We start from the raw sequence: 22,629 nt of genomic DNA, 5'->3' as shown, positions 1-22,629 counted from the left end.
GTCTTTTCCTTAGTTCAGGACTGATTCTCCTGCTCAGTTACTGCCCTTTCCATGCCAAACCCAAAAGCTGGAATAATTTAGGAAACCTGTTTTTGTAAAACTAAGACATGATCTGTGATGGGTTCAAAACTAGAACGCGGTTGGGCTTATATACTGGATACTGGGCTGACAGGAGTGTTGTCTTTGACTAGAAAAGGTAAAATGTGCATTGCCTGCAGCACCCAGAGAAGCAGTACTGGTGCAGCACATGTGGGGTGGGCATCCCCTGGACCTGTGTCTGATGGCAGGCAGTGCATGTGGAACAGGTCATGGTGTCAAAGTGACTTGTATCTTCAATTCCAGCTGCAGATGAGGGGTTTGACTTGGACTAGGTGCAGATGGGTGAGCAAACTGTTGTGAGTGAGGGAAGGTCATGCCTCCCCCTCCACCCCCGATGATGGCAGGATCTCACCCTTCTCCACATTATGTTCTGTATCTCCCAACTATATTGATGTCTCATGATAGTTTTTTAGTCATGGTATTTTAGGATCCACTCTGTTTGGTGCATCCAGGCAGCTACTGCAGGTCCACATCTCCTGGACTTGGCTGCAGGAGCATCCTCCTCCTGTGTAACTGTGACCACCTGACAGCTCTGTCAATGCCCTCCCCACTCTATATCAAACATAGCTCCTGAGGTGGTCTCCCTGGACCATCGCTGAGGTCCCATCATCCTGGTTTTGAATTTTTATACTGCCTCCAGCACCTTGAAACACAAGGTTTTTACTTTCTCATAAGCCCAGACTGCTCTGCCTTGTCTTTTTTGGTCCTGCCTGCCAGACCTGCATGCAAACATTGCTGTGGGTCTACCAGGACACACTTCTGTTTTACAACTTCAAATAAACAGAGGCTTTTTCTTCATGCTAATTGTTCAAATCTACTTTCCCACTACCTGTAGGAAAAGGATGTCCTTGGGATTGATGGAATGTGCCTTCCACTGAGTTGTTTGTCTTTATTCTCAATCTTTCAGAGGAGTTCAGAGGGGTCACAATCGTGGAGCTGATTAAGAAAGAAGGAAGCACCCTTGGTTTAACCATTTCAGGTGGCACAGACAAAGATGGAAAGCCAAGAGTCTCCAATCTGAGGCCAGGGGGACTGGCTGCAAGGTGAGAAATGGAAATGGGGTGCAGAGAGCACAGCAGGAATGGAGAGGAATAGTTGCATGTTCCAGCTAGAGAATGAATAGAGTTATAATTAAAGTAGTTGGCACCCAAGACCCTTTTTTCAAGTGCCCCAGAATGCAAAGTTGTTGCTTCAGGAAGTAGAACATGTTCTATTTTGAGTTATTTCCTATGCTCTGTGCAATTATGCTCTGAAATTTTTTGTAGGGATATTTGTGGTTCTGTGAAATTAGGCAGCCTTGTCAGGAGAGCTGCATGGTACAATACATCTTGATCAAGCTAAGTGGTTTAATATTGTATCTGCTCTGAATACTGAGTGTATAAGTAACATTATTGGCTCAGAAAAGGAATGGGCAAAGAAAGGCTCCAAGAAGCAGGAAAAAGGAAAGAGTAATTGAACAATTTTGCAGAAAACAGGCAAAAGGAAAGATGTTTTCTCTTTCCCTGCTGGATTTTTTTCAGACAGCTCTTGGTGTGCTTTTCTTTGACTGATTGCTCTACATGAATGGGAACTGAGCAACAGCAGAGAGGTTGTGAATACGTACACTGCAATTGTTGCTGTATGTACAGATCTGAACACTTGCCACCGAGAAAGATAGATGGGTTCAATTTTAGCACTTCCCTCTGATAGCAGACACATGCAATCAGACAGCAGAGATCAGTCCAGCATTGCTGGCTTGTTCAGAAAGTCCTACAGTTACCAGGCAGCTGGAGACTTCCTGCTACCACTGCTTTTTATTTTATTTCTTTGCAGGAGTGACCAGCTGAACGTGGGGGATTACATCAAGTCTGTGAATGGCATTAACCTGACCAAGCTGCGGCACGACGAGATCATCAGCCTGCTGAAGAACGTGGGCGAGAGGGTGGTGCTGGAAGTCGAGTACGAGCTCCCTCCAGCCGGTGGGTGCCTCTCAGACAATGCTACTCTATTCTTGGCTGCTTTTTGTCCTGGGGTGCCAATGGACTTGCTTGTGCAGAGGTGCCGTGGCCAAGGCAGTGTCCAGGGCCCTTTTGCCATTGCTTCGTCTGCTCACATGGGTGGTGGAGGCTGCCGAGCTCTGTGCAGTCGGAGCAGAGCACTTTTTCCAGCACAGTGGGTGCCTGCTCATGCACACTGACAGGAGATGGCTGATTAGGTCTGTCTTGCCTCGGAGTGACTCGACAGCACAGGCCAATCTGCCTCCTGATGCTGCTTCAGCTTCTCATTTTCCCTTTTGGAGTGTGGCTGCAAGAGGTTTAATTCAGTCTTAAACATGTATTTCCAATGCCCTTTTCTGAACTGTGGCAAGTGCTGCTAGTCCTCAGGATTCTTTGAAGTGTTACGTGTTTTTAGAAGAGAAACGGAAGCAATCTGCTTTCCAGCTAAGGGGCCCTGGCAGAAGATGGCAAGTCCAAATAACAGGGCCTATGTCCTGTCATGGGAGACTATATACTCTTGACCCCACTTGTTTTGATGATTGATGTTTCTGGTTAAAACAAATTCCTCTATACAGTTTCTCATCACAGTCTTTCCATTGTAAATGCAATCCCCCCAGTTATTGCTCATTCATTTACCCAGATCAATCACACAATGATTGGGCAGAAGAAATAGAACAACTAAAAATAAAATGACAGGAAAAACAAAACTAATAAAATCTAACATTTTGCCCCAGATAGGAAGATATTTTACATTTCAGAGCTTTGCTGTAGCTGCTGCCTTTAGACAAAAAGTATTGAATATAAAAGTGACTGTGTAAAGCCCAAAAGAATAAAATCTAATCTGGAATAGATGAATCTGTATCCATCATTCCTCTCTCTTCTGCTATAAATGTTAGTGAGCTTTTGCTCTGGTAAAGCCAGCTGTGCCTCAACTCTTCCATGTTCTCATGACCCCTAGAGATGACCACTCTTAACCTTTCTCCATGGTATTCCTTATTCTCTGTGATATTCCTCATGAGGAATCTGATAAACTGAACTTGCCAGCCAAGGAGTGGTGCCAGCTCAATCAATAGCAGCAATGTGAGATGTCCTCAGCTTTAAATGAGCAGGAAGAGCACACTGAGATAGTGACTTCTCTCCAGTGAGATTATTGCGGCTGTTTATGAATGGTCCAAACAAAGAAGCACTGCAAAATACAGGGAATTGTCAATTATTGCCTGATTCCAATTCATTGTGGTTTTTTATCTGCTGTGAGGGTTTGTTATCACTGTGTATGCTCACCATCCCCCCACCTCTGTCTGTCCCTGAGCAAAGAGCAGAAATACAATGCAATTCAATAGCTTGTGCTTGTGGGTTTGACTTTTTCTTCCCACTCTGTAATTTCCTGCCTTGAAAGGGATCTTGCAGGTTCAAGTCTAGTTTTCAGGCTACTGTGTCCTATCATCTCTTTCTAAATAAACCAAACCCTGTGTTAACACTGGCTTAGGTTTCCCAGCTCCCACTGATCTTATGAGAGACTGTTGCAGCACTTCATACTTCAATGCTTAGGACAGAAATTGGATAGCTTCTGAACTCATTTGTGGATACTTTATACCCTTTTTCTTGGTATTTGAGTATCACCCCTTGGCTGGGAGCCTTCCCATGCCCTGAGCACTCCCTTCTGGAGTATTTCTAGGCTGTGTCCCTGTTAGCTGTCTGTGCACAGCAGTAGGAGCAAAGTGGGGACAGTGTTTGGAGGTTTATTTGGCCTCACTCTAGCTGGTCCCCAGGGCTGTCTGCCTGCAGGCAGTACCATGCCTCCATTGCATGTCTTTTGGGTTAGCTTAAGGGCTGGACTAAGCCTAATTTGGCTGCAGGTTGCAAGCCCTCAGGGTGCTTGGCAGGAAGGATGAGTGTGGTCAGTGAGGACAGCGAGGAGATTTGCTTTGAAACTCCCCTCCTGAGCCAAGGGAGATGGCAGTGTGGAAGTTCCTAGGGCACTCTTCATCTCCAAGTCAAGTTCTTGGTCTTTTTTTTCCAGATTATCCTTGTGGCCATTCATTGCACTTGGTTTGAAAATTAGAAATTTTCAGAGTGGACCAGGCTGAAATGTTATGTGCAGTTCTGGGTGGAGAAGACTGGGAAACTGTCCACTGCAGTAGTGCAATAAATCATTACCTAGTAGGGGACATCAAGAGATGGAAACCATTTCTTTCTTTTTCTCTTTACTTTGTAATTTTTTTTTTATTTTGTACAAATAATACTGTGTATTTAACATAAAAATACTGAATTGCCCCTAGGATCAGTTTAAAGGATTCACTTAATCTTTTTTAAAATCCAAAATATGAGAGGTAAGGGAAAGAAACCAACTTTATGCATTGAGGATTTGGGATTTTCATTTTCTTTAAGGTCAGCTAGTGACTTGATTCCTTATGCTGCTGCTGGTTTTTTTAATAAGTTTCTATCTGTGGCAGAAGCTTTTGAGAAAAACTGAATGCATTAAAGCCAGTTGATAAACGAGATGGTTTTACTTGAATGTCAGGGTATTAACCAAGACAAATTTGAGGATAGATGCACAACACTGAGCTGCTGAAATCATCCTAAAACCTGATGTTGGCTCTGATAAAGATTCACGTGTCCGGGCTGGGCTCTTTTTGCTTCTGAGCAGGGAAAATAAAATATGGGTTTTGGGCTGGACTTTAATGTCAGTGTTGTTCGGATGAGTTTTGATACTGTTTTGCACTGTGGTTGGAAAAGGTTTATCTGGGGTAACTGGGTCTTTCTCTCTTCCTTTTAGTGCCAGAAAGCAGTGCTGGCATTATTCCCAAGACCATTGAAGTGTCCCTCTACAAGGAAGGCAACAGCTTTGGCTTTGTGCTGAGAGGTTAGTAGCTTCTCCAGTGAAAAGCAGAAGCAGAGGTGGAAAGTGGGAAAAGTAAGAAGGTGAATGACAAAAACCTCAGCTAAGCAGTCAGTGCATGTCCTGGAGAGGATCCCCTGCTGCCTCTGAGGACTGCTGGCTGCCTCATCCAGGGCAGTGATTTTGCTGGCAGGCTGTGTCAGCTGTTATGTGACAAATGTCTCTTTCTCAGCACTCTCTCTCAGACATTCAAACCTCCAGTGACTTACGGCTTTCCTGGTTTGATTGCAGGGGGAGCCCATGAAGACTGGCACAAGTCCAGGCCGCTGGTGCTCACCTATGTGAGGCCAGGGGGCCCTGCAGACAGGTACTGCTCATGTCACACCTGCACAGGACACACAGCAGCTGTCACCTGAATGTGTGCCCTTCCTGTCCTCCTTCTGGTGGCTTCTCATGCTGCTGGTGTGCAGTGCCAGCGGGGGTGTGGTGCCTGTGCTGTGAGGGGAGGTGGGCACGGTGCTCCCAGGCTGGCCCAGTGCAGATGTTGTAGTTAAAGGCAGAAACTGCTCCTGCAGAGGCAGCCCCTTCATTAGCTCTTGAATTGCTGATGCTGTGTTGGAAAGCAGGAGCCAGTCTATCTACTCTTGTGCTGATAATTTAATATGATGGGCCTGGTACTATAAATAACCCAGACTATTGTCCAAGGAATGTTCTTCCATCCTACAGGATGAGAGTAATTAACTTCCTAATATGTGTGTGTACGTACATACACATACACATACATATGTGTGCACACACAAATAAAATATGTTTCTATATTTACATATAGATAATACAGATATATAGCAAATGTGTATATATATAAATATAGATATTTATATAAAGATATATAGATTATTTATCTAAATATAAATATAAATGTAAATATAAATATAAATATAAATATAAATATAAATATAAATATAAATATGAATATATATTAAAATATTTATATATATATATATATATATACATAAAGAAGAGGATTGCCTTTGGCTTCTTACAGGGAAGGGTCCTTGAAAATTGGGGACAGGCTGCTGAGTGTGGACGGGATTCCTCTGCACAGCATGACCCACGCTGATGCCCTCAACATCCTGCGGCAGTGCAGCCAGGAGGCACTTTTCCAGATTGAGTATGATGTGACCATCATGGGTAAGGACAAGATGGTTCTGATGGGATTTTTTTTCTCTGACTGCCTGGAAAGTATGTGAGACTAGAGACAGTAATTGGGATACTCAGTTTCAGTGGAAAAATTGCTGAGCAATGTGCTGCCAGCATGGATGTAGGGGGTAAAGTTCAACACTGGCTTCGTTAAATGCATTTGAAATGCCCTTATTCAGTGATGTGTCTTGATAGGAATGATGAGTGGCTTTAGAGGAGAGGGCAAAAGGGGATTTTCTAATGCAGGCAGGGAGGGCACAGGGGAAGTCAGAGCTAAAGGGGGCTGGAGCGCTCTGCCAGCACTGGAAATAGCACTATTAAATGTGAGCAGAGGAGTGAGCTGCATGCAGGCAGACTTGCTGTGGCCTTGGATCTGATTTTTGACCCTGCTTAATTCTGGAGCTTCCTTTTCTTAGAAATGTTATTTCATATCTTCTTCTGAAATAAATGAGGGGTGATCAAATGCTTGACCCCAAATAAGACAGAATTTACTGGAGGGCAGAGGATGAGTATTTCTAAAAAGCATTTCACACAGTTTGAGGGTTTGGTGGGTTGGTGGCTGGTTTTTTTTTGTTTGTTTTGTTTTGGTTTTGTGGTTTTTGTTGTTTTGTTTTTTAATTTGATTTTAAGTTTCAAGCCCTGGGAAAGGATTTATTATTAGCTACTGTAAAGTCATTTTGAGCTGGCTTTGTGACACACAGCTGTTACTGCAGGGAGTGTTGTTAATGAGTTTAGGGTTACCACAGAATTTGAAGCTGTGTTGGTTCTGAAAGCTTGTTGAGCTGTGTAGTAGGTTGTGATGCTTCATATCCATCTCCAGAGTGGTTTCTGCCTCCCTGGAGCCATGAGCTGGACTAGGTTGGAGTCTTTTCCACAAATCTCACTAACCAGTCCAACATGCCTGAGCCAGGGTTCAATGAGGAACAGGAGTCCATGATATCAGGTTGTTTTCTGATTTGTCAGTATGGAGGAAAATAAAAACAATCTGAAGCTGTGAGAGTTTGATTCTATGTCACCCCTGAGGAAAGAGAGCTGAGAACACCAGAACTCACCCATGCAATGTGCATTAGGATGAGGGAGCTCCTTGTGACAGCCCTGAGAGCTTTCTGCTTCCCATTGAGTCACCTCACTACAAACTTTCCCCTTCCTTTTGGTAGAAGCTCCACAAGCATGGACATAGAGGCTCTCCCCTGGCAGGGTGGCTGCCCAGAGCTGGGCAGTGTGTGCCACACAGACAAGTTCTCCATGGAAGAGCTGGAAGGAAAAGCTGATACCTGGCAGTTGCCTGCACGCTGCCTGACTTCTGCCACACCACAGGAGCAGCTTCTCTTTGGAAACTGCTCATGATAAAGGGAAACACTTAAACTGTGGCAAGCAGAAACTACCCAAAACCTATTTTCTACCTTTCTATGATTTTTTGGGGTAGCTGGGCAGTAAGGGATGTCCATTCCTCTCCTTACAGGCTGCTCCAGGGAGGGGGGGAAATGGAGGTAAGGAGGGATTTTGCATGGAGCTGTCAAGTCTGAACAATGGTGAACAATTAATTGTGCATGGGAAATGGACCTTTGGGGTCTTTATTGTTTTTGCAGTCCATGGTGTCTATGTTGCAGAAAGCTTCTTGTTTTAAAACCTGACTTGGAGCAAAAATAACCATGAAAGTCATTTGGTGTCTATGTGTTTCTTCTTGGGTAACTCTCACCTAAAACTGTGAGGGTTGAGTGATCTTGGAGGCACAGCAGGTTTTAGGAAATGGCTCTCCATCTTGTGTTGCTAATTTGTGGATCAAAACTAGAAACTTCCCAAAAATGTAAAACCTGTCCCTTTCTTAGATAATTTTTGCCTGGAGAGTGCTCTCTCCAACCCTGTAAAGGAATATATTTGTCCTGCTTTCTTTAAGGCAAGGTGATAAGAACATGTTGCTTACAACAATCTCTCCAGTTTTGCCAGGCAGCAGCTAATAATTGCAGTGGGAGATGAGTACATCATCCCCAGTTCACAACTATTACAGCCTCTGGAAGATGATGAGGGAAGAGCTGGTGCTGAATGTAGTCTGGTGATATTTTCAGCCTAAAGGAAGGACTCTTAATTCCTATTTTGAAGGGGCTGGGGACACCACAATGAAGGGGGGCTTGTCCCGTTCATCCTCAGGAAAATAGAGGTTTTTGCATGTTGCTCTCTCTCCGCTGCAGCTGTATGTGCTGGGGTGGTGTGGGCTGACCCTTGAGGAGGGAAAGTTGTTTTTCTGCATCTGTCCTTGGTGAGAGCCCAGGGTTGCTGCGGGGGAGTGTTGAATCATGGCATTCCCCAGCTGTCTCTGTGGTTTTCCAGCCAAAATTGTGCACTGGGGATGATCTGCATGGGGCCAGCCCTGCTCTTGGTGCGAGGGATGTGGCAGCTGCCTGCCATCACCACCAGGCATCCCCTGCCTGTAGGGATTTCACCAGGGAGACTGGCGTAGGATGGGACCATGGCAGGCTTTTTGTCACGTTGGCTAAGATTTCTCAAGGCCACTGAAGGAATTAAAATAATCTGCTATTTCCATTTTAAATGAGTGCCAACTGGATGTGGACCCTCCAGGGGCATTGGGAAAATCTCTTCCCTTTGCTGATGCCAGATAATCTTTGCAATGAACAGATGCTTTCCCATGGCTGCACTTTATCTTATGGACCTTTTGAAAAACACGGGAAAACGCAAAAAAACAACAAAAAAAAATCACCTCAAGTAGACTGACCAGCCAGAAAATGGTATTTGAGTAGTTACTTTGTAAATAATCTGTGTGTGCCATGTACCAAGGATCTGGGCTGCAAGCCTTTAGGGTTGACTCATGAAAGTGGAAAGGTTGCTGTCAGAGATGAAGGATGAACAAAGCAGTTTGCTGTGTCCTTTTCCTCGTCTCCCTTCCCCTGGCTGCCCCTCCACCCATTCAGTTTTAGGCTGAAGTTTTAAGCCTGTGGAGCTCTCCTGCTGACTGAGTGGAGGGCTGGTAGTGTCCCACAAGAGGGTGACTTGTCAGTGTCTGCCAAGCAGTGGCAGAGGCTACAGCCTGAAGAGGGGCCCAGGAAGTCAAAAGAAAGATCTTCTAGAAAACACCTGCCAGCCCCCTGTTTTGAGTGGTGGTGTGACCACCTTTCCCATATCTTTGGCACTGGGGTGAGTGAGAGCCTGGAGCAGGCTCTGTTCCCCTTGTATCCATCACAATATTGCTGAGTACCCTGCAAGCGTACGGGTGTGAGCAAGTGTTGCACAGTCCTTTGTGTCCTCCTGGAAGGCTGTAGCTGTGCATGACGGTGCAGAAACACCTCCTGGTGCCAGTGCAACAATGCCAGTTGACTCCTTACAGTAAAGTTATTGCATGGCCTTTCCGTGTTTCTTTTAAAGTTGGCTCGGGTGCAATAGCTCCATGTTAATCACACCTCACAAATATTGCTGAATTGCTGACTCCTGACCTTTGATTTGAGGCAAATCTTCTCCTGGAATAATTAATAGAGGCTTGGCTAGTATTTTCTCAATAAATGCCTCTATAAAATGGATTTGGAGGAGATGTCTGTGGTCTGTGATGGAGATGAGATTTAAAAGGGACAGCAAGGTGGCCCTGCGTGGCCTTGCTGTGTGTGGCAGGAGGAATGACCATGGGCTGGAGGTGGCACTGTGGTTTCCTACAGTCTTATTAATGACCCTGGTCCTGAGGCTCTTTTTTCTCACCATCATGCTGAGACTTCCTTGGGAAGCACTTGGCAAAGCTGAGCAGCTTGGATGCTGGATAAACTGGAGAGGAGTAGGTGTTTTCCTTGCAAAGAAAGGTCCGATGGTCCAGCAAGGTCTTTTTATTTTCCTTATCTTCTTCCCTTCAGGTGGAGGGATATAAATCCATGTCCTTCTTCAGAGGACATGTGCTGGACATACACAAAAAACTGGCTGCAAAACTGACATATACCTGGTGTTTGCTGTTGGAAGAGATCCTCAGTCTCTTGGTGCTTCCTTTGCTAACAAATGCTTAAGTGCACCTTCTGCAGGCTTTAGCTGGGTGCTTTGTGTATCTTTTGATTAAACTGGGACTGTGCTTTTTACCAGGCTTGCTGATCTCCCCAGTGGTCCTTTTCATCAGAGAATAAACAGTGTTTTATGTGAAGCCTGCATAACCTTTAATGTGGCTCATTCCTCCTGCTTCCTCCCCTGTGAAAAATGACACTGTGAGTAGACCAGAGCCTGAGCATCCCTTGGCTGATCCCCAAGGGGAATTTCCAAGGTAAATTTCTATCTCCAGAGACAATGTGTCTTCAACAAATCTCAGAAAAAACCTTGCTGCAGCTTAGCTTCCCAGATCTGCATTAAAGTTCCCATTTATAAGAGAGCAAAAATGAGCCATGCATCAGTTTTGGAGCCAAGTAGCATCAGCATTTTTAGTGGAGGGTATCTTTGGAAGGGAAAAGCCTTACTATGAATAATTAAGGGTTGAGAAGGCATCAGGTGCTCAGAGGGCTCTGCTGGCCTTTCTTTTGAAGTGATGGCTGGGTCTTCACGAGTGCTTTCGTGGAGGCTGTCACCTATACATGGGGGAGCTGGTTATTGGATGTCTGATAGTGATAATACATTTGTGAATCCTACCTCTTTGTGAAGGCTTTAGGTAATCTGGAAGCAAATGTGCGGAACAGAGCTGGAGGGAATTTCCGTCTAATCAGCCAGAAACACAGGCTTTCTTTGTCCTCCCCCTTCCTCAGAAGAGATGGAAAGGTTTGGTGCAGGCTTATGCTAACAGGTGCAATTTTGTAGGAGTTTCATAGTCTCACTTACAGCATCTATTAAGCTTATTGCAGAGATGCATCTTTTAAAAATTTCTCATGTATTGTCTGATGGGAGAGGAGGTTGTTGTGAGCAGGGGGTTCAAATGCTGTGTCTACTCCCACTGTCACACTGGAGGAGCTCAAACAAGCAGTTGAGGTGGTATTTTGAAGCTGGTGCTGAAGCACAGAGGAGTTGACTGGCTTGTCATCAGCCATGAAACTTCTGAGTATTTTAGACAGTGGGATCCTTGTGCCTTTTCATTTTGGTTTGTTTGGGAAAAAGCCAATAACAACGATGTCCTTATGATCTTCCTTTTTTGTGCTTGTAATACCATTGATGTGACTTTTGCAGAGCCTTTGAGCAATCTATTCCTCAATATTGCTGTTTAATCCAAAGTAAAGAGAAAGGAGAGTTCTTTCCATGAGTGAATTGTTGTAATACTCTTCATTATCATGTAGGTTTTGTGCAGAGACAATTTTACTTCTTGAGTGTTCTTCTTTGTTAATTCACCATGTTTCATGGACTATAGATGTCCAAGGTAAAGATTTGCTGCTTCACATGGCAGGTCAGCACTGTTGGCCAACCCCTGCATTTAGAGATGGAAAAGGCTGTATGAGAAGTGTCTTCAGGTGCTCTCTTGTTTTTCAGATACTGTAGCAAATGCTTCTGGTCCTTTACTAGTTGAAATAGCAAAGACTCCAGGGTCCACGCTGGGAATCACACTGACCACAGCCATGCACCGGAACAAGCAGGTCATCGTCATCGACAAGATCAAGCCAGCCAGCGTGGTGGACAGGTACAGATCTGAACAGGCTGTTCCTAGCTCTGCTTTTCCTTTTTTTGCTGCTTTTTTGCCCCCTTGTTAGTTATAAGCCATTCTTCTCAGTCTTGCCTTGAAATCTTCATGTTCACATTTCTTAGCACTGTTTGTACTAAAAATATCTGATGCTCCAGCAGTGGACACTCCTCACCAGGAATGCAGGTAACTCAGTGCATGTGAAAGCTGAGTTTTAAAAACCTCAAGTCTGACTGTGCTGGAGCTGTGAAACGGCTAAAGCCTATTATGGAAACTTCTGTCTGGAGCCTTTTCCTGCAGGACAAGGCAGGAAACCCTTTACATGGGGATGCACAGACAGACTGCTGTGCAGCACTAGCTGTGTTCAGCTGTGTTTCTGAGCTGATCTCCTGGCTCCCAGGACTTAACTATACTGCTGGGTGAGCCCTTAGCCATCCAGACTGTCTATGAGGGGCACTCTTACAAACTTAAAAAGACTTTTTGCAAAGCCACCAACAACATGACTCAAACATGAATGTGTGGGTTTTGCATGGTCTGGTTTTTGGTAGCAAGGGGTGCCACAGAGGTGGTTTCTGTGAGAAGCTGCTGGAAGCTTCCACCATGTCTGGCACAGCCAATCCCTGATGGCTTTGAAGATGGACCTGCTGCTGGCCAAAAACTGGGCCAAGTAGAGATGGTGGTAAGGCCTCTGTCATAATGTACTCAAGAGGAAATCCAAAAGGAAGTTTTGCGTGCAGTGTTAATTCCAACTAGAAAAGAGGAGAAGGGGAAAACATGTGAGGGTAACAACATGGAGACACCACGGCCAGTGGAGAAGGAGGGACAGGAGGTGCTTCAGGCACCGGAGCTGAGATTTCTCTGCAGGACATGGTGAGACCAGGGTGAAGCAGCTGAGATCCTGCAGCCCATGGAGATCCGTGGGGGAGGCAGAGATCCATGCACAGCCCAGGGGGATCCACAGGGGATGCAGAGATCCACCCACAGCCCATGGGGGAGGTGTCCATGGCAGAGCAGGTGGATGCCTGGAGGAGGCTGGGATCCAGTGAGAGACCCGGTGGAGAGAGAGGGCCCTTCCAGGCTGGAGCAGCCTGTCCTTGGAGGACTGCACCCCGTGGGAAGAGAACCCCATGCTGCAGCAGTTTTGGGAGGAATACCTGCCCGTGGGGGGAATTCACATTGCAGCAGGTGTGGGAGTACTGCTGCTGGTGAGATTGGAACCATGCTGGAGAAGTTCACTGAGAATTGTCTCTATGGGAAGGACCCCACAGTGTCACAGGGGAAAAACTCCTCTCCCTGTGCACTGGAAGAAAACTTTGGGTGATGAACTGACCAAAACCCCCACCCCCTATCTTCCTGCACTGTCAGTGGGAAGGAGGGAGGGATTAGGGAAAGAAAAGGTGTTTTAAGGGCTTCTACCTCTCATTATTCTCTGATTTTGTTAGTAATAAACTCAATTTGTGCCTTGAAGTTGAGCCTCTTTTGTCCCAGGAGTGGTTTTTCCCAGTCCTTATCTTAACTCATGAACCCTTTGTTTAATATTTTTTTTTCTCTCCTCTGCCCAGCTGTGGAAGAGGAGGTTGAATGAGTGGCTGTTGTGGATGCCTGGCATTGGGCCAGTGTCAAACCATGACAACCATCCTAGCCTGGGTAATGCTTGAACCTGAGGTTCAGATTGGAATGAAAAAAAATTTATATGAAAAGAAATTAACAAGAATTTGACCACTAATTTGCAGTTGAATTTTGTGTGTGTTTCCCTTACTGAAAGGACATGGATTTTGGCCGTGTGTGTAATTCCCTCTCCTGCTGTTCCCTTTGCAGATGTGGTGCGTTACACGTTGGTGACCACATTCTCTCCATTGATGGCACAAGCACAGAGCACTGCTCCTTGTTAGAGGCAACTCAGCTTTTAGCTGCCACTTCCGAAAATGTCAAGCTGGAGATATTACCTGTTCACCAAAGCAGGCTGCCTTTGAAGCCTCCAGAAACAGGTGTGTCTTCTGTGCCTACACTGTTGGTCACCCTCAAAACTCACTTTAGCTCCCTACAAAGGGTTCTTGCTTTTGAGTGCTGGCAACAGATTCCAAAGAGAGACATCTGTAGAGGGAAAAAAATGGATGTTTTGATGAAATGTATGTGATTAGATGATGTTCTTCAAGGATGTGAATAGGAAAAGAGGCAACATCTGAACATCTGTGCTTGAATAGGGAAATTGGAGATGGGAATCCCAGGGTTTTGCAATGTACTTCCTTAGTGCCTTAGATAAGAGACTTTGATCGAGAGGGAGGAAAACAACCTTGACAACCTTGCTACTGGCAAATACATTTCCAAGCTCAGTTTTTATTTGCTGATTCCTGTTAAGGCTTTGTAAAGGATGAGTTCAGTAGCTGGACAGGGTCCTGATGAACTTCCAAAGCTGGAATACAAGTGTTCATCTTTCAGACCAGCCTGCTTGAGAGGCAGCTGTGTCTGGGCAGCCAGGGGTAGAGTGAGCTCACCAGCAGCTGCTGGTTTCCATCACTCATACAAAAGAAATACCAAGGAAGTAAATTCTGGCTGCAGTAAGATCAAGCCCAAAATGCCTGCAAAATATTATTAGGAATTCACCCAGGTGAGCATTCTTGTTGCCCACTGTTTGTTCCCCTCTCCATGTGAGAAGTTGTCTCAGGTTCTCCATTAAAATTCATTGTGACCATGGCCTCAGTATTAGTGTATTTGTTGCAGCTCTTGCCTGCAGTTTTGTTACACTCTATACTGGCAGTCTTGTAATTCAGGTGTTTTGGGTGTGACTGTTCCTTTTTCCACCATTTTCAATCACTTGTCTCTCAGGGACATGCATATTAATAGTATTGATGCACAGCAGCCCATGGCATATCTGCTCTTTGCACTCTCTTCTAGGGAGGTTTGGGAAAAGGAAGAAAATATCTTATGGCTTTCCTTAAACTGATGCAGTGAAACCTAAAACCATCTCCATGTCTAGAAATAAATTCCTTATATGTCCAGTCCAAATTGTGCAGAATTGAAGCAGTTTAACAAAGTGAATTGATGATTTGACCTTTGTGCCCACAAAAAAATGGGAAGCTATAATCCTTTTTCAATGGCTGTTAAAATGAAGTATTCTCCTCCTTCCATTAGTGCCCTCCTCCTAATGTTCTTGAGAATATGTGCATTGAGCAGCTGCTCAGGAGGCTCTGTGGAAGGACAGCTGGGTGTGGTCAGAGCCTGTTTACCCAAACCCCCATACACAGATGAGTTTGCTGTGGCAGAAATACAGAACACAAACTTAGGACAACAGTTGCAACACATGAGTATGAAAACTCAGGGATGTAACAATTGTTCCCACTTTTGATTAAACTCTTTAACACTTGAGGGATCATAGAGAAGGATGCTGTGCAAACTCCACAGGCTGCTCTTTCTGAGTTTAGCAAACAGAGAGAGTGAGGAAACATGGACCCTGCAAAAACAAACTCTTGTAGTTGGCAAGAGAGTGGAACCTAGGGAAAGAAACTGAGGAGAGGATATAATGCAGATCCATCCCTGTTCAGCACATGCATTACTGAGTCCTTTCAGCCTGTGAATGCATGGTGTTCATCATTATATTTTTTAAGTGGTTTCTTATGCAATCATCATCTGGTTGGAGGAGATGGAGAGGGATCTGATGCTGGATCACTTACCATGCAAAAATATGGCCTAATGCTGAAGCATGGGATTTGTCAAACTGAGTTGGCTTTCTCTGTGGTTCTGGGGGCACTTGGAGAGTTTGTGGGAGGATTATGCCCTGCTCACAAGATCAGTGGGGGCAGATGGTGCCCAGGAGCAGTGCTGGGATGGATGGGTTTCCTCAGGCAGGGATGATGTGTGAAAGATTGGGGAAGGCTGTTGTAGGGGTTTTTTCACAGAATTGTCCAAAATGCCTCCTCTCCCCGAATTTGCTGACAGCTGAGTTTCAAAGGCACATTTTTTCTGTTCTTAATGTGAGCTAAGAATTAATAGACAAATGGGAGAGTTTTAGTTATTATAAGTGGATTAAATTATTTTGTACACATGCCCATAAGCTCTGTCCCCTATGTTCAAAGTGTTTAATTTTATTAAGAACTTTTCTTTTTGTCTAGCTATAGCTAATTTGATTGTTGTTTTTAAAAGCTGCCTGGCTCAAAATTTACCTTTGGAAATATACAAAATAGAAACCCCAGAGCTGGAAGTGTATTTTTAAAAGCTTGATAGACTAAGTGCTAAACTCACTAAATGTTTAGCAAATACTAAATATAATCACTGTATTGTCTAGCAAATCTGACCTAAATTATTTAATGCCTGTGATACACACACAGAAAATGGATTTCTGCTGTTCAAGGCACTAATAGATGACCTTTAGAGGAGATCTCTGGGTGGGCTCAGTGAACAAAATAAGTCCCTCTCCCAGGTTTGCACCCTAAGAAGGTTCTGGTAGTGCCAGTGCTGTTGGCATTTCTGCCTGGTCAGAGCACCCAGAGGCAGGAGGAGATGTCATCCTTCATGGGAAGATGGTGGCATGTCAGTGCAAGTGGCTGTGAGATGAAGAACCCTGGGATAATGTGTGGCTGCGGTGATGCTCTGCTGTGGGATGCTCTCCATGCTTAGCTGAATAAAAAAACTTGAAATCCTGCTTGTTAAGCAGGTTCAGGCAGCATGGTGCAGAGATTTGGAACAACCTGGTGTTGGACAAGGAAAACCAAACTGACCCTCTGCTGCCCAGGGGTAAAAGGAGCATCAGTGAGAACAGACAAGGGACCTGTGCCTGGGCACTGTTTGAGGCACTTCAGAAGAGACTTGTGGCTTTGTGACTTGGTGTTGCAAAGCTGCAGTTCCTGAACAGGGGTTTCCAGATGATGGATGTCACACTGCAACAGATTCTGCCAGCATGTGCTGGGGTTAGGGTTGAAGTTAAAAAGTTAAAGCAGTGCTGTGCCCTTGAACAGGCTCTGCCATGCTGGTGCTATGCTTTCACTTGATGTTTGTCACAGCATTGGCATATTTCCTGTGCTGCTGGCCTCCTTAATTTAAGCAGTGGTGTATAAACCCCTTTTTGTTGTTGTGAGCTGGAGGTGGCTCTCTGCTACTCCTGTCTTTCAACCATGTGTGCATTCCTGTGCAAGAGTAGCCGCTAAACAACTGAATGCTGAAGCCAAGCACAGTGCTCACAGCACGTGGGAAGGCATTGAGCCTTGTCACAGGGAGGGCAGCTCTGGCAGCAAGGTGGGAAACAGCACAAGGAGGTTTCCCTGGTGCTGTCAGAGAGTGCTGATGGCCTCTTCAGGAAACTCCTGGCTGGATGGAGCTTCTGCACATCACACAAGAGACTGCAAATGGTAATGACATGTGTGCACTGCCAGCATGGCTGAGTCAGGCTGGTGGCACTGGATGCAAAGTTTATTGTGGGAAAGGGGTGGATTTCTGCCACTTTGCATCAAGTGTCATGAGGTTATGTGGGGTTGCATTTTTGCTGCTGATGCTTGACATGCTGTGGTTGGGTCCTGACTTGTTCAGAGTCAGTATAAAGCTCTTTTCTGCAATCTCCTGGCTTATGGTTCTTACCTCTTCTTTCTCTCATTTCTCCTTCCTGCCTGTGGCACTTTCTGCTCCCCTGGATGCCATCAGTCAAGGTGCAGAAGAGTGACCACCATCACTGCTGGGACCCCTGTGTCAACTACTGTCACACCCACCACCCTGGACACTGCAAGACACCCACTTGGACCCAGACATCTGGACAGGATTACTGCAAATGTAACCTCAGTGCATGGCATTGCCCTCATCCTGCCTGTGTTCGTTCTTGTGCCTCTCCATTTCCTTAATATTCAGATCCATAGTGTGGTTTGTCACTTGTTTGCTCCTCAGTCACCTAGTTCTGCTTCCACAGCCCAGTGCTGAGGTACAAAATCAGTATCTGCAGCCCAGCACACACAGATCTGGTAACTGGGACAAGAGCAGTGTGCTGGGCAGACCCATGCACCCAATCCTGTAACCCCACGTTCCATGCCTGGTTTCATACAGCAAAAATGAGTTTCTGTGGGACAGGGAAGGGTGTCTCTGGTGTTGTGTAGGAATGTGATGCAGCTCATCCAGCTCAGCCCTAGTGCCATACTGCTTGTTAACAGCAGGATTATGGCTACTTCAAAATCTGTAGATGCCCTTCTTGTCAGGAGTGGGCTCTGTGCTGCTCCAGGTTTCTGGCCTTGTGGCAGTAAGATAGTGAAGAGGACACATTGCACTGTGTCCAAACTGTTGGAAGCAAACATTCCGTGAGTCTTGTACCCTGGAACTGGAAAGGAGGAGCTGCTCCATACCCATGAGGTGTTTGGTGACACTGTTAGTAGTGAACCACTGCTGCAGCCCCCGTGCATGTCCCTAATGTCCTCTGTGTGTCCCCAGCTCTGGTGGCTGCCAACTTCTCGTCTCCCACCATGAACGCGCAGGGATTCCCGTGCCAGAACTCCAACACGCTACCTCGCAGCTCCCACCCCATGAGCCCCCGCACCACCATGCTGAGGAGGAGGCAGAAGAAGAAGGAGCACAAGAGCTCACGTAAGAGCAGGCTGGGTTGGAGGGGAAATGCACGCTTGCCTTGCCATCCTTGCTGTCAATGGTTAGCTGGGGTAGAGCCACTCATTTCAGCACTGTCAGTGGCTCCCTCATCCAGTCCAAGGTCTGGACCCAGGCTGTTATGCTGACCATGGCTGCCCTGACCTTCTGTCTCTCTCATCCTCTCAGTGTCACTGGCCTCCAGCACGGTGGGTCCTGGCGGGCAGATAGTTCACACGGAGACGACAGAGGTGATCCTCAGGGGAGACCCTCTGAATGGCTTTGGACTTCAGCTCCAGGGAGGCATCTTTGCTACGGAAACTCTGTCTTCCCCACCTCTCGTCCGTTTTATTGAGCCTGACAGCCCGGCAGAGAGGTTAGAGACCTTGCCCTTGGATGCTGACGGTGCTGCTACTGAACATTTCATGGTTTGGTTTGTTTTCTCTCCTCAGAGGCTCATTTAGATATTTACTATCATCCTTGTAATATCTCCCATTCTTCACTGGGCATGGTTTACTGTCACTGCCATTTCTGCACTCGTCGGCTGACCGCGGCCTCCCTCGCACCCCAGGTGAACGTCTTGGCACCAGGCTGCGGCTGGTCTGGGAGGAGGAGGAAGGGAGTGTGTGTCTGTGTGAGAGTGCCATTGCCATTCCCTTTCTTTTGGTTTTGTTTTTTTTTTTTTTAAATTCCTCTTTGAAAGATAAATCTTTTGTATAGGTGCCAAAAAGGGGAAAGGTCAAAATAAGTGGCCCCTGCAAAATGTTTTTTCACTGATTTTGTTGTAGCAAAACCCAGCTGTATGAACTGGCCATAAAGACAAGGCTTTGAACTACAGAGATAGAGCTCTAGTTGAGGAGCAGGTAGATGCTGCAGTTAATCCCTCCTGCTTTTGGCAGTGTAAGGCTGGAAAAAGTGCAGAAGGGAGGAGCAGCATTAACTGCTCTCTATTACCCTGAGGACACAGGGAGCAGTGACTTCTCCAGTGGTGGAGCCTCAGCCCTAGAGTTCAGCTGCACCCAATGCTGGATTTAGAGTGCTGCTGGCTGGATTTAGAGTCTGCTCGAGTGTCTGTGCACTACAATCTAGGTGTCTTCTGGTAAGGTTTTTGTTACTAAACAGGTCAAGTCCTAGCATGGCTTGATCTCTCTCTCTTCTTTAGGCTGGAACTTAATGTCCCTGTGCTCATTTCTCTTCCCACCTTTGATTACCACTGTGGCCTCTCCTCCCTAAGGGTGCCAAAGGTGCAGCAATGTAGCAGTACACAGTGGCTGCTGCAGAGCCTTTCTTGGAGAAGTCTCTGATGGCCCCATCAGCATGTGCTGAAGGTTTGGTGTCTCCAAGCCAGCCCAGAAAAACAGCACATGGGGGAGTTGTAGACTCATATGGCAGGGAAAGTGTCTGCAAAATGAAATGCTAGTCCTTGCTGTGCAGACCAGTCTCTGTGTTGTAACCTTTCTGGTCAGCCAATGCAGAGGCAAGGTGGAAGAGGAGTACCTGGTGCTTGTGTCTGTGGGAGGACAATGACAAGAGGCTGGCACAGGAAAAAGAGCTGTCTTGATGCAGGTTAAGAGAGATTTTAAAAGCCTGTTATGCCTTTTGTTTGTTTGATTGTTTCCAAACAGGGTTTAAAAATTAAGGTGATGGCATTAGGGTTTTTTTATCCTCTGTTGTGGGTGAACTTGGTTCATGTTGCAAAGCACCAAACTCCTTTTATAAATCAGGCAGCAACAAAGCCTGGTGTCCCAGGGGATGAGGGAGAAGTGCTGAAATCTGCCTGGCTTTGCTTTATCCTCTTGCCAAGCCTGGAGGAAAAGCAGTGACTGGCAGTGCAGCCTTGCCTGGCTCTGATGTGTCACTCCCGTGCTCGCCCTTGTGCTGCCTGCCCGGCAGCATTCACGCTCTTCTGGCTGCTGCTTTCTGCAGACTGGGAGCAATCCTCTCTGCATATGCAGCCTGGATTTGATTTGGGGATTAAATCTCTGCTGTGCATTTCATTCTTTCCTAAACCATACTGCTCTTCCTAGCTGGCAGGAAAATGCTGTCTTTCTTCCCCATCTTGAAGTGATAAGTGCACTGGGTTTGCAGTGAAGTGAAAAAGGCAGTTTTATGTTTTTATTTCATTTTTTGTTTCTTGCTGTTTCATAGAGCTCTTTGCTCTGTCATTCAAGATACCTTATTCCCTGTTCTGCTGTAGCTGCAGCCCAAGACATTAGAGCCCTTTTCATCCCCTTTACCAGGCTGGGCTCCCAGCTGAGGCTGGACTGTGCTCTTTCTTGTGCTGCAGTTTTTGCTCTCTGCCAAAAAGGTGAGCTTTGGGGATATAGGGATCAGGTTTAGCAACCTGAATCTGATCTGGATGTTCACACACTCTGCAAAATCTGTGGATCTGAATGTGCTGTTGTACAAGCACGTGATCCTCACTGGCTTTGTCCATCTGGATTGTTGTAGAGGAGCTGCCTCTGGGGTGCCCAGCAAGTGAGCACTACCAGGGAGGTGCATGACATCACCCTCTTTTCAGGGATGTTGGGCTGCCTCACATTTTTGTCTGCTTTGTGCTAGCTTGTGCCAAGAGGTTTGATGCAAAAAATTTGCACCTGTCTGACTTGTGATTTGTTTTACTGCAAATAGCCTCTAATAGACCTCCCTCCCCACCTGTTGTTTTGTTTCCAGGGTGCATGATGAAGCCTTTGGGTTCTGAACGAGACAGTGATTCAGCCCCTGTTATCAGCAGGGAGGGTAGAAGGGGACGAAGCCTGACATCCCCTCTTGGCTGCCTTGAAGCACACAGCTTTTGTGTCCTTCCTCCCACAGCTGTCATTGGCAGCAGAGGGAGAGTATCTGACTTCTCCATCCTGGTATCCAAAATCAATGCTTCCTGCTGAGCTACATGTTTTGTAGCTCTGCTCAGACACAGTTGTTTGATCATTGTGTTTCTGCCTTTTGAGTATGAATAGTTTGCAAAAGCGAAGTTTAGCAGCTGGCTGAAGCTGTCAGCAGAGCTTTAATCCATTAGGGGCTGAGACCCACCCACCAACGTGCAGGCACAGATGTGCAGACACACAGATGTGCATGTCTGACCTGTGCAGGCTGTCTAAGGGGCACAAGGGATGTTTCTGCATCCAGCAGTGTGGCCACAGTCACAGCTGCTCCCCGCACTGCTGGAGTGACCATGCAGATGTGGATGATGCTGAGTGAGCTCTTCAGTGTAGATCCTGCCCAAGGCTTGAATATGTGCTGCTCTGTATTAAACAAGACGCCTCCGCTGCTCTGTTGCTGTCTTTAAGCCCAAGGAATGAGTCATGGCAAAATGCAAATCTGTTCTACCCCAGGGAGATATTCCCATCATGGACTCCAGCACATCCATGGTGCTGTCTTTTCCTCCAGGAGATGCCTGTACTCCTGTTCTTTCTGATTTTAAGACACTTCTACTCCCATAGTCTGAAAGCACTTTTTAGGTGCTAATGTTAGACTGAGTGTCTCTGAGACAAATGCCTTCTCTTTGGAAAAACTGTCTGAAGATTCTTGTAGGATCCCATGGCAGAGCAAAGGAGAGCTCTGCAAGACCCTTGGCTCCCCAGGCTCCACTCCCAATGCAAGGACTCATAACAGCTGGAGATGGATGTCTCTGGAATGATTCTGAAGGGTTAACAAGAAATGTCAGGCCTCCTTGTACTTGGCAGAGGAAGCCAGAAGGTTGTGGCATCACACTACAAAGTTCTACATATCTGCAAGACCAGGGTTTAAACAACTGTGATTAACTGTGGCTAATAATAAAAGAAATAAAATACCTTTGACCTAACAGAGCTGTTGGCTGTAAAAGACTCAGGCAAATGCACCTTGAGTGAAAAACCATGAGAAATGGCTGTTCTGGGAGAAGGCAGCTCTGGTGGGAAAAGTGGCAAACGTTTGCTTTGATGCAGTGTAATATTATCCTATGAGCTCCCAGCCCTTGTGGCTGAAAGAGTGGTGCTAAAGTGGATTGTGTCCCTGTGTGAGCTTGAGATGACAGTGATGTCTGAGTGATGCAGCTGTTGATCCCTCCTTTGCAAAAGGTGCTGCCATAGCAAGAGACCTCTTGGTGACAGAGGAGTCATCTCTGTTGTACTCGGTGCCACCTTGATATTTATAAGCTGATATTTCTGCATAGCCACAAGTCCAGTAAAGGACTGCAATTAAACTCGATGTAATTTATTCACAAGGGTGGGTTCATTTATACATCATGGAGTTGTCTGTCCTAATCCAAGAATCCTTGAACAAACAGCTCTAATTTGCATCTCATAAAGTAGCCAGCATTTTTCCATTGATGGCATGAACTCAGGCAGAAGTGTGAATATACCTTCCTACCAGTAAAATAACTTCCCTGGGCTCTCTCCGAACTTGTT

General features: G+C 46.0%; 1 protein-coding gene across 8 annotated transcripts in view; it reads left to right on the top strand.

The window, feature by feature from the left end:
• Positions 1-22,629, top strand: part of GRIP2 (glutamate receptor interacting protein 2) — a 262,009-nt gene that overhangs the window by 204,292 nt on the left and 35,088 nt on the right. For all 8 annotated transcript variants that reach the window (XM_064432760.1, XM_064432759.1, XM_064432757.1 and 5 more), the window contains exons 3-12: positions 1,007-1,142; positions 1,912-2,057; positions 4,852-4,938; positions 5,206-5,281; positions 5,960-6,105; positions 11,545-11,692; positions 13,511-13,680; positions 17,324-17,449; positions 18,095-18,247; positions 18,434-18,620. In XM_064432760.1, coding sequence (XP_064288830.1) covers positions 1,007-1,142; positions 1,912-2,057; positions 4,852-4,938; positions 5,206-5,281; positions 5,960-6,105; positions 11,545-11,692; positions 13,511-13,680; positions 17,324-17,449; positions 18,095-18,247; positions 18,434-18,620 — 1,375 coding nt within the window. The remainder of the gene's footprint in view (positions 1-1,006; positions 1,143-1,911; positions 2,058-4,851; positions 4,939-5,205; positions 5,282-5,959; positions 6,106-11,544; positions 11,693-13,510; positions 13,681-17,323; positions 17,450-18,094; positions 18,248-18,433; positions 18,621-22,629) is intronic.

This window comes from Passer domesticus, chromosome 9, assembly GCF_036417665.1.
Source record: "Passer domesticus isolate bPasDom1 chromosome 9, bPasDom1.hap1, whole genome shotgun sequence".
Taxonomy (NCBI): domain Eukaryota; kingdom Metazoa; phylum Chordata; class Aves; order Passeriformes; family Passeridae; genus Passer; species Passer domesticus.
Note: the sequence above shows the minus strand (reverse complement) of the source record. Positions and strands in the feature narration are given on the sequence as shown.